Source organism: Dama dama, chromosome 33, assembly GCF_033118175.1.
Source record: "Dama dama isolate Ldn47 chromosome 33, ASM3311817v1, whole genome shotgun sequence".
Classification (NCBI taxonomy): Eukaryota; Metazoa; Chordata; class Mammalia; order Artiodactyla; family Cervidae; genus Dama; species Dama dama.
This window is the reverse complement of record NC_083713.1, coordinates 34108923-34124937: the sequence shown is the minus strand read 5'-3', so window position 1 is coordinate 34124937 and position 16015 is coordinate 34108923. Positions and strand designations below refer to the sequence as shown.

At 40.6% G+C, this 16015-nt stretch overlaps 1 protein-coding gene and 1 non-coding gene across 5 annotated transcripts in view; both read right to left on the bottom strand.

Moving 5' to 3' along the window:
• Window positions 1–2816, bottom strand: part of COBLL1 (cordon-bleu WH2 repeat protein like 1) — a 164923-nt gene extending 162107 nt beyond the window's left edge. For 3 of the 4 annotated variants that reach the window (XM_061135175.1, XM_061135176.1, XM_061135178.1), the window contains exons 1-2: window positions 2714–2816; window positions 1905–2019 (exon numbers count right to left, since the gene is read on the bottom strand). In XM_061135175.1, the coding sequence (XP_060991158.1) occupies window positions 1905–2019; window positions 2714–2801 (203 nt within the window). In that variant the 5' untranslated portion in view covers window positions 2802–2816. Of the gene's footprint in view, window positions 1–1654; window positions 1700–1904; window positions 2020–2713 lie in introns of those variants that run through there. The other variant, XM_061135179.1, reaches the window with a different exon arrangement.
• A 7253-nt stretch (window positions 2817–10069) lies between these two features.
• On the bottom strand, window positions 10070–10176 carry LOC133051319 (U6 spliceosomal RNA). The gene has a single exon (XR_009691823.1). It is a non-coding gene; the product is annotated as a U6 spliceosomal RNA (small nuclear RNA).
• Between the last annotated feature and the right edge of the window lie 5839 nt (window positions 10177–16015).

Here is a 16015-nt window from a genome sequence, read left to right as displayed (position 1 = left end):
AAGTGTCTTACTACAGTCGTGCTTATCATTAGAAAGCTCTTCTCGTTTCCTTTATGTAAGAGGCATCTGACCTCGCCTATTTTACTCACAGAATTATTTGACTTCTGAACACCCATAAAAGTATACTAGTGTATTTTGTGTATGTGCATATGCTGGGTTCTATTTTTTTTTTTTTTTTAATAGTATCTGTGTGTGTGTGTTCAGTGATATTCGACTCTCTGCAATCCTATGGACTGTAGCCCGCCAGGCTCCTCTGTCCATGGGATTTTCCGGGCAAGAATATTGGAGTGAGTTGTCTTTTCCTCCTCTAGGGGAGCTTCCTGAGTCAGGGATCCAACCCTCCACTCCTGTCTCCTACACTGCAGGCGGATTCTCTACCACTGAGCCATGGAGGAAGCCCAAATAGTACCTTAGTCTAATCCACTTTCAAATCCACCAATTTAATGCTATTTTATTTTGAGATACCTGAATACATTTCAGTATTCCTGAAGCTCCCTTTAGAGGTTCATGCTTTTATGGTTAATATCTTCCTGCCAATTTACTTCTTTCCCCATACATTATATATATTATGAAATATATGAAAGAATATATATGATTATATCTAAATAATGAAAAATCTGGGTAAAGAATAGGAACGGAAGTCCACAGAAATACAGCTATTTGCAGAGCGGAGAAGATAGCTAATTGGAAGAAAAAGAATTAATTCATACACTGTATGTTTCCTCTACGTAAGCATTATACTAAATATCTTTTATATTAGTCATGCTGCTTTGAGACTTTTCCATGTTTCCTCTAGACAACTGCCAATGTTCAAATGGTCTCTGATGAATAAACATGCTGTGACCTGCTTCTAAGGAAACGCGTGTCATGTTCCGGGGTAAAAAATGACTTTTCTACTCTCAAATCAAGACAACTGTGCAAGCGTCATTCATTAGCTATAAAACAGACTTTTCCTTACCGAGTCTTTTCTGAATGTTCATAGTCTCTTGAGAGCACTGCCCTGTTCGGATTAACTATAGGGAAAGAAACTGAATTGGGGGAACACTTGAAGGAAAATGTTACACTTGCCCAAAGGGATTTCCCGCTTCAGAAGTTCAACTAGCGCCCATGTAAAGCCTTCAGTGTTTACCAAGACGAAGGTTATTTTCAGATTCTCCCCACCTCTTGCAGAACTACCTGTTCTCATTACTGTTTACCCAAACGCTTAGCAAGGTGATTATTAGCATATCTGGCAGGAAGACGTGCTCCACTGAATATTAACTCACCATGTGACAGCCCCTTCCATTCCAATCTCTCCTAAACATGTGAGGGTACAAAGAAACGCGCCGTGTTTGCGGTCTGACTCTGCGCTAGGCTTTGGCACTGGCAATTGGCCACAGGCACACACACCCCCAATCAGAGGCGCGCACCCGGCCGGGTCCCGGAACTGTCACTGCGGGCTGACAGCCGGCACACCTTCCTGTCGCCCTCCACCCGCCCGCGGAAAGCCTCCTCCTTACAGTCACCTTGACACGGCTCACCTGCTGAGCCTCAGCCCTCGGCCAAGGAAACTTTTTTCCCTTTCTCAGCAGCTCACTTACAGGTACCGTCCGCCGGTCTCCCAGAGCCCCAACAAGGAGCCCTTTGTTACCATTTTTGCTCCCGGAGTCCTTACCCAATTCTTGGCATTCAGCTGCCCTTTAGCAACTCAGAGCAGCCCGGTAGGAAAGCAATCAAAACCCACCGAGCCCCCACCCCGGGGCGGCCTCCGAGGAGGCCGGGAGGAAGCAGCCCCGTCGGCCGCGTGTCCCGCGGCTGGTGAATTCGGCCGCCGACGGGGCGGCGAGCTGCCAGCCAGGTGACGGGTGAAGGCCCGGCAGCTCTCGACCTCCCGGGTGAGGGGCGGCGCGGCGCTCGAAGCTTACCCTGCGGGTGCGGCCGGCGGGAGCGCCGCCGGAGCGTCCTGCACGCGCGGGGCTCGGCCGTCCATCGCCTTGCGGGGCGCTGCGCGGGCTCCGGCTCCGAGGCAGCGCGTCACTGCTGGGGTGGGAGAGGCCGGCGGGTCAGGGCGGGACGCTCGTCTCCCCGAGGCCCGAGCGGGGCTGGCCGCACGTCAAGAGCCCGCCCGAGCCGCCCCCAGCCCGGGACCCGCCCGTCCGCCCCCAGGGTGCGCGTCCACCTGCGGGCCCGGCTCCCCGTCCGCGGGCAGCGCCGCCGCCGGGTCTAGCGGCCGCCCGGAGCGGCGGCGGCGGGAGGCGGCGCTGCAGCCCCCGCCCCGCGAGGTGACTGGGTAGCCGTTTGGCGCCTCTCGGGGCGGGAGCGGAGCTGCCCAGGCTGGGAGGAGGAGGAGCGGGGCGAGGCGCACAGGCACAGCCGCCACGCCGGCAGCGCGATCCCGGGCTCCGCCGGCCGAGTTCGCACAAACAAAACGCCCTGGGAAAACTTTGCGCGAAGAAAAGTTGGGAGGGCGCCTTCGTTTTTTCCCACCCAGGGTTCCTACTTTCTTTTCCAAAGGGGACAGTGGCTCCCTGTTCTCTCCCGCGGCTTCCTCTCCCACTCTTCCCTCCCCCGGCCGGCGCGCTCGCGTTCGGCCCCAAGCCGGGACTGGGAGGAAGGGGAGAGCGGCAAGCCTCTCCCAGGCTCTGCCCTGCGCGGGCCGGGCCAGACAGCGCCTCCTCCGCCCACGGGCGGGTGCCGGGCGCTCCGGATCCTCTCCCCGGGCCGGCTTACTCACCCTGCCCCATCTCCCTCCCTGGAGCCCGGAGCTCGTCGCCGCCTCCGCCTGATGGCCGCCCAGAAGTGGCGTTGGGGCTCGGCGGCATCAAAGCGAGACAGGCAGCGAGCCGGAGAGAGGAACAGGGCGGGGGTGGGAGAGCACTGAGTGGTAATTTCCTTTCCCCGGGGCTTCGGGGTCCAGCTGGGGAAGCCGAACCGAAAGGAGGCTCCCGCGCGGCGTGTTCTCACTCCCACCGCTAGGGCATCGCTTCGGGAAGCCCAGCCGGACAGGTGGGGAGGAAGGGAGCGTACCCCCTTGCGGGGACCGGAGCGGAGGACCTGGGGGCTGCGGAAGTACCGGGAGAAACCCGCAGGATGGGGCCTGCAGCTTGCCCTCCCTGCAGTCTGACCTCCGTCCGGGGTGCTCTCTTTTTTTTCCCCCCAACTTGACCTCTGAGGTTGCTATCCTGTTAAGAGCATACCTATGACACTGTGATCTTTCTAATTGGTGGCGGGTTTAAGCTTGTCCTGTCTTCAGAGGCATTTTTTTCCTTCTTTTTATTTTTAAGCTTTTAACAACTGTGACATGAGGACTGACAATATTATGTCTAATAACCATCTATAAACTAAGAATCGAATGACAGGTTTTATTCACTTCTTGAAAGTTTTATGGGAAGAAAGGACTCCCATAGCCACAACCGTGTACTTGTGTATACGTTTTAGTTCCCACGTGCATGCTCTTTACGGGATTCTTTACACCTGACAAACAAATATTTGCAAATCCTGTGTGCTGTTATACGTGCCTGCCAGGTTTTGTAAAGTGCAAGCCAATTCTGATGGGCCCGAAAGTTTGCATTCCGAAAAAAAATGTGAATTAATTAAGAAAGTAACTTTACAGTTTAAAGTATTTCCATCAACTGTAGTAGAGAGGTTAGGTGAAAGAAGGTCGTAAATGAGGCCTGTACTGTGGTATCAGCATCGTGTAGTACATCTGTGTTAGCCATTTCACCCTACTGATTTGGAAGGTGGTAAAAATTAGGTTGATACTTAGAACCATTGCTTGACTAAATGTTCTCTCAGTTATATACCATTGTAGCTGGAACTACAGTGATTGATACAAAGATTCCTGAAACTAAGTAACACGCTAAATATCTAGTAGTATGCCTTTTGTCTCTACGGAGAGGCATTAATTTAATATTTATTCACTCCTGTGCATGATATATGCCTTTCAGTGTATCTCTGAATATAAAAAAGGGAAAAAAAGTAGCTTATGTGGATTACAATATCAGAACCGTACCAGAAAAATTTGCTTTTCAATATTTTCTTGGATATTAATATTAATCAAATCACTCCATTTAAATCCATCTGAATTTTAGTCTTTAAATGACACAGGTTAAACAGTTTCATGAATCAGATAAGTAACTTTCAATCGCTAGATGAAGAATAAACTGTAGTTAATTTCAACCTTAATTTATGACATGCTAGCAAACTCCATTAGACTAATCTGAACCATAAAACATTACCATAACATTTCATGACTGCTGAAGGCATTTTGAGTGCTTACTAATTTTCCCTGTCCCCTTTCTGGGTTTAGGTGTAGGGGAGGATTATATTCTCCACCCCACTGAAATTAGGTATGGTGATGTAACTTTTAAGTAAATGTGAGCAGACATGTAATGTTTCATTTCCTGGTAGACTCATTGACAGGCCAGTGCTTGGTTCTCTAGGTTCCCTTCCCTTGCGGCTGCAATCACGGAGGGTTATAGTCAGATGGAAGTGGCACAGGACCGAAGGACCCTGGGATGCCCTATTATTACCCTGAGCACAGCTGCCCTGGATACCCCAGGACCTACAACAGAATCTGCATAAAGCAAGAAACAAACTTGTTTTGGCTTAAGCTTCTAAAATATTGGAGTGATTTGTTGTCCAGCATGACTTAGCCTACCTTAGGTATAGTTGACCACTTTCAGAATCCCTAATAGGCTAGACTTGGTGTTCTCATATGGTAGGCACTAAACTGTTCCCCCTGTAGTCTGTGGGTTACATAGTTCATTAGCAAAATAGTAAACAAAGTTGCTAAAAGTCTTTATATATAATAGTGGGAAATTATCCTACTCCCCTCATCCTTTCCTCTCATTGTGATGAACTACTGCAAAATTGTCCAGGTTTCCAAGATTCTGCTCAATTTCTATTTGGAAATCTCCTTTGACCTCCCGATCCAGTCATGGTTAATGCATGTGCTTAGGTGTTATATCCTCTGGAAGACTTTCTGGACTACACATAAAGAACTGGCCCCTCCCTTTCTTAGCCCCCTTTAGATTCTAGGAGGTGGGGCCAGGCCCCATGACACTTTGTTTCAGTTATTCCTTTACACAAGAACACAATTGGAGTGTTTAGGGGGGCACTTCCTATTCTGCGTCCTGAAAGAACAGCCCAGAACATAGGAAGTTCTCTGCATATATTTGTGGAATGAATTAAGGAGTAAAGTGAAAGTGAAAGTCATTCAGTCATGTATGACTCTCTGCGACCCCGTGGACTATACAGATAGCAAATCATTATTTTGTTACCTGATATATCTGCAGGTCTTGCACAAAAAAGATCTTTCAAGCAGCGGGATTGATGCTTTATATTGGGAAGTAGTATATCAGTAAAGGTCACTGTGACAGTATGACTTATTCAAGTACAGTGCTATTACAAGCCGTCATTTTACACATTCCAGAATAAGTGGCAGGTATTTTTTATTTGTGTTTGTTTCTCAAAGAAACCTTATTTGAAATACTTCATTATTTACTATTGCTTTTTAGAAATGAAAGGAATGGAACTCTTTCCATGGAATTCCCCAGGCCAGAATACTGGAGTGCGTAGCCGTTCCCTTCACCAGGGGATCTTCCCAACCTTGGGATAGAACCCAGGTCTCCCGCATTGCTGGCAGATTCTTTACCAGCTGAGCTACAAGGGAAGCCCAAGAATACTGGAGTGGGTAGCCTATCCCTCTCCAGTGGATCTTCCCGACCCAGGAATCCAACCCGGGTCTCCTGCATTGCAGGCGGATTCTTTACCAGCTGCACTCCCAGGAAAGCCCTATTAAGGAGTAAGGGAATCCTTAAAAACTCCACTTCTAGGTTACTTGTAAGATGTGAGTGGGACCTCAAGTCAGGGAAGGTCTTTCCAATTCAAAGGGTCTAGTGGACTATTTAAAAAGGAACAGATAAAAGTTGAGTTTGTTCTATTAGAGATTTATTCTCTGCATGGAGTTAGTTTCAAAATCACTAGCTAGAGAGAAAGTCTATTTAGCTACATATCTCTCTGAATGATAATCTAGGCCTCAGATTTCTGCTGGAGAATATAAAAGGGAAAGAGGTTTACATACTAAGCTACTGGAAAAATCATAGCTTTGACTAGATAGACCTTTGTTGGCAAAGTAATGTCTCTGCTTTTTAATATGCTGTCTAGGTTGGTCATAGCTTTCCTTCCAAGGAGCCAGAGTCTTTTAATTTCATGGCTGCAGTCACCATCTGCCATGATTTTAGAGCCCAAGAACACAAAGCCTGTCACTGTTTCCACTGTTTCCTCATCTATTTGCCACGAAGTGATGGAACTGGATGGCATGATCTTAGTTTTCTGAATATTGAGTTTTCAGCCAATATTTTTACTCTCCTCTTTCTCTTTCATCAAGAGGCTCCTTAGTTCTTCTTCACTTTCTGCCATAAGGGTGGTGTCATCTACTTAACTGAGGTTATTGGTATTTCTCCCAGTAATCTTTGATTCCAGCTTGTGCTCCATCCAGCCCAACATTTCTCATGATGTACTCTTATTTCAGACTTTATATTTCTAGAAGCTATTTAATCTCAAGCAAGCAAATGTTTTATTTAGATACTTATGTATGAGTTTATTGATGACATCAGGGAGTTAAAAATTGGGATTGTGGCTATCTTCTGAGATATATTTGTTGTTTAGTTGCTAAGTTGTGTCCAACTCTTTTGCGACCCCAGGGACGGTAGCCTGCCAGGCTGTTCTATCCATGGGATTCCCCAGACAAGAATACTGGAGTGAGTTGCCATTTCCTTCTCTAGGCAATCTTCCCAAACCAGGGATCGAACCCAAGTCTCCTGCACTGGCAGGCGGATTCATTACCACTGAGCCACCATAGGAAGCCATAATAGTTTATTATTGTTTCGTCTTCATATAGTGTTTTATGTCTTTATAATTCACAGAGTTCTCCTAAATGAGTTAAAACACAGAAAGTATTGTTAGCATTCAGTGTTCCCTATATAAAGACTCCATAAGAGAGCTTTATCTCAAAGTACCAAAAATCTTTCTTTTTCTTTGCTGCCAGGACTCCTGGGCCAGGTGTTTTCCTTTAGTCACTACTGCCTCTCTCTCTATCATTGGCATATCTGCTTTTCTGTCCCCTCTTATTCTTCAACAGTTGTTTCACAGGTGAAAAGAAATCAATTCACTAGATATATATTTGTTGAAATGTTAGTTTCTTTAATATAGAAATTGCTATTTTTTCTTTTCTTTTCTTTTTTGATTGGAGGATAATTGCTTTACAGTGTTGTGTTGGTTTCTACCATACAACTTTGCAAATCAGTCAAAACTATACATATACCCTCCCTCTTAAGCCTCCCTTCCACCCACCCCACCCCCCATCCTGCCCCTCTAGATCATCACAGAGCACCAGTCCGGGCTCTCTGTATTACATAGCAGCTTCCACCAGCTTTCTATTTTACACATGGTAGTGTATATATGTCAGGGCTTACTTTCATACTTCATCCCCCACCTTCCCCACCATGTCCACAAGTCCGTTCTCTCTGTGTCTCCATTCCTTCCCTGAAAATAGGTTCATCACTACCATTTTTCTAGATTCCATATATATGCTTTAATAGCCCATATTTGTTTTTTTTCTTTCTGACTTACTTCACTCTGTGTAACAAGCTCTGTGTTGTGTACTAAGTCACTTCAGTGGTGTCTGACTCTTTGCAACCCTACGGACTGTGTGTAGTCCATCAGACTCCTCTGTCCATGGGATTCTCCAGGCAAGAATACTGGAGTGGGTTGCTATGACCTTCTCCAGGGGATCTTCCCAAACCAGGGATCGAACCCACATCTTTTACATCTCCTGTATTGATAGGCGGGTTCTTTACTAGTGCTACCTGGGAAGCCCAAAACAGGCTTATTTTCATCCAATTCACTACAGCTGACTAAAATTCTTTCCTTTATATGGCTGAGTAATATTCCATTATATAAATGTATCACAAATTATTTATTCATTCATCTGTCAATGAACATCTAGGTTTCTTTTATGTCCTGGCTATTATAAATAATGTTGCAATGGGACCATTAGGGTGCAAGTGTTTTTTTTTTAATTGTGGTCTCCTCAGGGTATATGCCCAGTGGTGGGATTGCTGGGTCATATGGTAGTTTTATTCCTAGTTTTCTTGAGGAATCTCCATACTATTCTCTATAGAGGTTGCATCAATTTACATTCCCAGCAACAGTGCAAGAGGGTTCCCTTTTATCCACATCCTCTCAAACATTTTTTTTTTGTAGATTTTTTGATGGTGGCCATTGACCACACAACCTGCCTCCTGAGATCTGTATGCAGGTCAAGAAGCAACAGTTAGAACTGGACATGCAACATCAGACTGGTTCCAAATCTGGAAAGGAGTACGTCAAGGCTGTATGTGGTCACCCTGCTTATTTAACTTATATGCAGAGTACACCCTGAGAAATGCTGGGCTGGATGAAGCACAAGCTGGAATCAAGATTGCCGGGAGAAATATCAATAACCTCAGATAGGCAGATGACACCACCCTTATGGCAGAAAGTGAAGAAGAACTAAAGATCCTCTTGATGAAAGTGCAAGAGGAGAATGAAAAAGTTGGCTTAGAGCTCAACGTTCAGAAAACTAAGATCATGGCATCCAGTTCTATCACTTCATGGCAAATAGATGAGGAAACAGTGGAAACAGTGACAGGCTTTGTTTTCTTAGGCTGCAAAATCACTGCAGATGGTGATTGCAGCCATGAAATTAAATGACGCTTACTCCTTGGAAGAAAAGCTATGACCAACCTAGACAGCATAATAAAAAGCAGAGACATTACTTTGCTGACAAAGGTCCATTTTGTCAAGGCTATGGTTTTTCCAGTAGACATGTATGGGTGTGAGAGTTGGACTATAAAGAAAGCTGAGCACTGAAGAATTGATACTTTTGAACAGTGATATTGTAGAAGACTCTTGAGAGTCCTTTGGACTGCAAGGAGATCAAACCAGTCAATCCTAAAGGAAATCAGTCCTGAATATTCATTGGAAGGACTGATGCTGAAGCTGAAACTCCAATACTTTGGCCACCCGATTCAAAGAACTGACTCATTTGAAAAGACCCAGTTGCTGGGAAAGATTGAAAGTGGGGTGAGAAGGGGATGACAGAGTATGAGATGGTTGGATGGCATCACTGATTCGATGGACATGAGTTTGAGCAAGCTCCGGAAGTTGGTGATGGACAGGGAAGCCTGGCATGCTGCAGTCTATGGGGTCTGAAAGAGTCAGACATGACTGAGCGACTGAACTAAACTGAATAATAAGTCATGTTGGGCATCTTTTCATGTGCTTATTGTCCATCTGTATGTCTTCTTTGGAGAAGGGTCTGTTTAGGTCTTCTGTTCACTTTTTGATTAGGTTGTTTGTTTTTCTGATACTGAACTGTTTATATATTTTGGAGATCAATCCTTTGTCAGTTGTTTTGTTTGCAATTAATTTCTCCTGAGATTTTTTTTTTCCATCTTGTTTTTAGTTTCCTTTGCTGTGCAAAAACTTTTAAGTTTAGTTAGATCCTATTTGTTTATTTTTGTTTTTATTTTCATTACTCTGTGTTGGGTCAAAGAGGGTAATGCTGTGATTTATGTCAAAGAGTGTTCTGCCTATGTTTTCCCCTAAGCATTTTATAGTTTCTGGCCTTACATTTAAATTTTTAATCCATTTTGAGTTTATCTTTGTATATGGTGTTAAGAAGTGTTCTAATTTCATTCTTTTACACGTAGCTGTCCAGTTTTCCTAGCACCACTTATTAATGAGGCTGTCTTTTCTCCATTATATAGTCTTGCCTTCTTTGTCAAAGATAAGCTGCCCACAGATGTGTGGGCTTGTGTCTGGGCCTTCTATCTTATTCCGTTGGTCTATATTTCTGCTTTTGTGCTGGTACCATACAGTCTTGATGACTGTAGATTTGTAGTATAACCTGAAATCAGGAAGGTTGATTCCTCCAGCTTCAATTTTCTTTCTTAAGATTGCTTTGGCTTTTGGGGATCTTTTGCGTTTCCATACAAATTGTAAAATTTTTTGTTCCTGTTCTGTGAAAAATGCCATTGGTAATGAAAATATGGAATGCTTCACAAATTTGCATGCCATTCTTGTGCAGGGGCCATGCTAATCTTCTCTCTATCCTTCCAATTTTAGTAGAGGTGCTGCCGAAGCAAGCACTAGAAATCACTATTTTATGAAAAATTCTCAATTTTTTTTAATTGGAAAGTTTTTTCTTTTTGAAGACAAAAGTATACATAGAAAAATATTTTAAGAGTTTTTAAATGATTTCCTTTTAGTATAATGTTTAATATATGTACTTATAAAACTTACAGGATTCATTTTGTCCATTGAAATTGCTTCATGAGTGTTTGTCAGTTAAATTTAATTTAAAGCTTTACTATATAGTTTTTAATAACCGTGGTAATCATAGCCATTTTTATATGTAAAGAATGCTCATGAAATTTATAATGTAAAATAAATGACATGCTCAAATGAAGTGGTAATATAACTATTCATGTTATCAAGTGTTACTGTAATATATGCCTCCTGTTTGTTGCATATCACATCTCTTATAAATGGCACTACATGTCTATATCATCATATACATTTCTAGGCATAGACTTTCTCATTAATATGCATACTTTCTAGGATAAAGATAAGGCCTGGAGAAACAAGCATAGGCATATGGGTGTATAAGATATTTAGTACAATGGACATGCAGGAGGGCCAACTTTTCGGGGCCAACTTTCCATCCAAATTCTAAGCTACAGATTTAGATAGCTCGGCACCAATTTGTCTAAAACCCACTTTCTCCTTCACTTTTTAAGGTGCCCTTTTGTCAAAGTGAATTTCTGTTCTTTATTATGTAATCTGTTACTGGTTGGCAGTAAATTTTCTTACTCATTGGAAGAGAATATTCCCTTTTAGGTCGTTAAAGTATCAGTACTGGTAAAAAATACCCTTGTGATTTAAAATTTAAACGTCATTCAAATAATGGTTGTTTCCTCTCTTTTAACAAAAGGCTAAGGATGAAAAATCCATTCAAATAGTATCTATTTGATATAATACAATTAAAATCTTGGTGTTTAGCATTTTAATATTGCCTATTAAGTTGCAACTATAACTGGGAACTACACTTCTCCTTTTACAAATCTTAAAGAGCTTGGTAAACTCTTAACTGCTTGTCCGGTTTTCATGTATCAAAATGTACAGCTTTGAGCCAGGCAGCCACTGACTCTGGCTTTCCAGGCCTAAAAATCAAACAAGTCTCAGCACATTTCCTTCTGGCAGGGCTTGCCACCCCCTTCTCTGCCTTTTCTCTTGGGAGGATGAGTGAGCATGTGTGATTAACTAACTACCACAGTGGCTGAGGCTCTGGAGCCAGGCACATCTGCGTTCACGTCCCTGGCCTGGCTATTCATTATCAGGGTGATATTAGGAGAGTTACTGCTCCTGGTAGAGAAAAACCACCAGTGAAGATAAAATCAGTGTCCAGGGAAGATAATGGAGATCCGTTTCTTAAATAATGTTACAAATGGGAGTCACCCGTGTCTTGGTTAAGGCTCCGTTTATGAAGCAAAAGCCTTCCTGCTCCAAGCTGAGACTTCTGGCTTTTTGTGCTTTTAATGATCTTAATCAAGTGACTCAACTAGGGAATTTTCAATTTCCTTATCTCTATAATGAGTCTATAAATATTCCATGATCTCTAAGTTCTTTTTATCTCTGTCTGTGTTGAGCAATCAAGCTCACTGTCAAGAACTATTGAATTTTTATAGGTGGATGATTAATAAAAAGACTTTGCACTATAACACCATGCAAAATACTTTTGTTTACTGAGACTGGGTCAAGCTTTTCAAGAATTGGCAGAGACAGACACTGCTATCCCCACTTAACAGTTCTGGAAACTGCAGCAAGTAACTTGCCCGAAACTGCAGTACGAGTGAAATGGCACAACTAGGAACAAAAATTACTTCTTCTGGCTTCTATTTTTTAATTTTTTATTGACACTTCAGCTACTTTGCTGCAAGGATAGCACTTTTAAAAAGCAAATTAATGTTATTAGGTAAATAGCATGTTGAACATCTTTTCCCATCTCTGAACTCTAGGTCAGCATTGAAGGTATAGTATTATCAGACATCGCAAGACAAGTAGGTAGAAGATAAGACTACTTGAATAAAGTGGTTTCCTTATTTGGTGTGTTTTTATATGATGACATAGTTACAGGAGCTATTATGTAAATTATATTTATGATTTTGTGTTTAAATAAAGTGATGACTTTGCTCAGAAAGGAACAAATATTCTCCTACAGAGATCTGGGAATGTTTTAAATAAACACAGTTATTTTGGGGATAAAAACATAAAAATGGGATTAAGATGTTCTTTCTGAGGATGCTAATGAAGATTATATACAACCGTATCAATTTTAACCTCTTAATTCCCTGATACATAGGAACTATTTATGATAATCAGTGACCTTTTATTAGGAATATCACTAAAACATAGTTTTACACCTGGCAAATGTAAAGCTACTTTTCTCTATATATATATTTTGATTTGGATTAAGTGTTGCCTCATAGCTCCAGGCATGATTCTTATGCATGTTACAAATTTTGCAATCTGTTAATGCTGTAGAACAGGCTGAGCTATTGCTATCATTACTATTTCAATACCCAAGAGCTTCCTTCCAATTCATTCTGAAATATCTCACCTTTTCTTTTTTCCCCGAATGTTAGAAGAGGTTGAGGAATTTAAGAGTAAGTTGGTGAAACACTGTAATGGTAGTTTTGGAATACAATCCTTCCAATCAGACTTTAAAGTCAAGTCAATTAAGTGAAGTTAGTAATTTTATAATTATCATAGATTTATTAGTGGGTGTTTGTAATCCCATATCTGAAGGAAAATTTAGAAAATAATTTTGTAAGTTTGTTCATCAATAAGATGGTGATAAATTAGTATGATACCCTATGTTGCAAGGTTTGGATTATGAATAAATATTTTTTAAAGTCTAACTGTAATAAACAGGGATCATACAATGTTAAATCTGAGGAAGTCTTTGGAGATTGTCTACTCAAACAATTCATTACATTTATTAGAAAACTGAGACATAGGGTAGTCAAATTTCGCCAGATGTCCAGTTGAATTTCAGATGAACAATAGGTAATTTTTGGTGTAAGTATGTCCAATGTAATATTTATTATACTAAATAATCATTTGTTGTCCATTCAAATTTCAGATTTAATTAGGTGTCCTGTGTTTTATCCAGCAACCTTACCCACAAAGGTATCTTAATTTCTTTCTTTTCTTGTTTTTGGCCATGCCATGCATGCAGAATCTTAGTCCCCTAACCAGGCATGGAGCGCTTGCCCCTACAGTGGATTCCTAACCACTGGACTGCCAGGGAATTCCATAATTCTTTTCAAAGGGTATACAGTTAACTATACACTGATGAAGGAGTAGAATCTGAACAATTAAAGGTTTACAGAAAACTCTTCCAAAGAATTAAGTTCTGTAGTAGAATGTTTTAGAAAAGCAAAATACCAATATGTCATAAACATAATTTTATAAAAATTGAAAATAACCAAATCATTTAAAATGGAAACTTTCTAATCTCTTGACTCTAGTAACCAAATTCTGAATTACTTTATTCTCTTAGAATTTGAAAAGAGCTCACATTTAAAAATCAGAGTTTCTTTGTTTGTTTGTTTGTTTTTTTGCTAAAATGAATAGCTCAGTTGGTCCTCACTGTTAACCAGAACTGAATAGCAGCTATTCCTCTAAGCATGTTTCTGAATATGTCTAGTCAATGATTAAAGTAATTTTTAGGTATAGTGAAACGTTAACTATGAAAAACTAAGAATAATTTAGTATCATATAGCTCTAGTCTGATCTAAACTTGATGTTTTAGATGATTGCTTATTTTATCATATATTTTTATTACCATAATCTACCTTTATTCATTTTTGTGGGTAACATATGACAAACCCAACACTTAAATAGCATGATGTACTGGTATACTAAGCAACCTCAATTATAGAGAGACAAACAGGAGTCTTGCATGGGGGTGGGGTGGGTGGGGCAGCTGTTCCTGGAAACTGAGGCAAAAGGCTCTTCAGTTGCCTTATTGTGCCCTGCAGTTCTTACTTAGGTTTTTCCATTTCTCCTTGAGCAAATGTATCCTTTTCATATAAATCTCCAATTTAATCATCTCACAAGTTTTCAAAATTATCAACATGAAGTTGATAATATTCTACTTGGTTAGCCTTGAAAAAAACTGTAATTAAATTGCATGTTTTCATTTCAAATATGTTTGTTCATGTCTTTTTCATTCTTGTTAATTTTGCTAGAGGTGTGTCATGTTATAAGACAATAATGAACTTTAGCTTTATTGATTTCCACTACATATTTATTTCAAAACTTTTTCTCTAAAATTTTTAAATGCTATTCATTGCTCTGTGAGGTGGTCCCTGGGAAAAGGTAAAACTGGGGTTAGAAGTCAATTTACCAGGCAGGTTATAAAGATGATACCTGCCCTGAATGGGGAGTTGGACCAAAGATTTAGATACCCTCCAAATCTAAAACTCTTTGTTTTTGAGAAGTGAATTATTTAGAAATAGTAGTAATTGTAGCTACTCCAAATTATAATTCTCTTTTTTGCAGGGCCAGGAATAGAGACATAGAGAATGAACATATGAACACAGTGGGGGAAGGGTAGGGTGAGATGAATTGGGAGGTTAGGATTGACAAATATACACTACTCTATGTAAAATAAATAGCTAGTGGGAACCTGTTGTATAGCAAAAGGACTTCAGCCAGGTGCTTTGTGATGACCAAGATAGGTGGGGGTAGTGGGTGGGTGGGTGGGAAGTCCGAGAGGGAGGGGATGTGTGTATACATATAGCTGATCCACTTCATTGTACAGCAGAAATTAACACAACATTGTAAAGCAATTATATTCTAAAAAAAGTATTCCTTAGAAATATGAAATAATATAAATGGTTAAAAAAAAAAAGAAAACAGATATTCTGGAGAACGAGCTAATGGTTATCACTGGGGAGAGGAAAGGGGACAGGGGCAATATAGGGGTAGAGGAGTAAGAGGTACATTATGAGGTATAAAATAAGCTACAAAAAAATAAAAAAATAAGCCAAAAGGATATATCATACAATAGCAGGGAAGCCCATTATGCGATACAGGGAATATATATTAATAGAAAACAGCCAATATTTTATACTAACTATAAATACAGTACAATCTTTAAACATTGTGAATTACTATATTGTATACCCATAACAGAACATTGTATAGCACTATACTTCAAGAAAAAAAAAAAAGAAAAAGCTCTTAAAATTTTATAAAACAGATTTTATTAAGAATCCAAACTACAACACATGGTACCTTTTGGCAAACTACAACACATGGTACCTTTTGGCAAGTCACAAAGAAAGAAAATATTGTACTAATATAATAATACATTTGATATTTGTTATATCACTTACTTGTGTTATATCACCACTTACAAGGTGTTAAAGAGCTCTATATATTTTAAAGATGTGATTAATTCTTGCAACATGCTTATGAGGCAAAGAGAAGGCATAATTATTATTATTTTAAAGATGAATAAAATGCACCTCAATTTTATTGTAGGATTACCCCAAGGACACACAAATTAGTGGAGGAGTAGTAACTGAGTCTCCACATTTCAGTAAACACAGTACATCAGCTACCTTAATACAAGGAGCTACCTAAATTACTTAAGGTATATAACATTATTTACAGTTATTTTAACATTATATTAAGATTATTCTAACTAATAATAATATTAAAATCACTGTAAAAATGATAAAATGAAGTAAAAATGGGTTGGAAGAGACTTAAAATTTCTCTTATAAAAATAGTCATGGCAGGATGGCATTAGCCAAAAGTACTATTTTATAAGAGAAGTGCAATATACAAATAAAATGATTTAAACATTAAAATCTATCTCAAAATCAGCTGGATATTTTGAAATCCCTTAAGA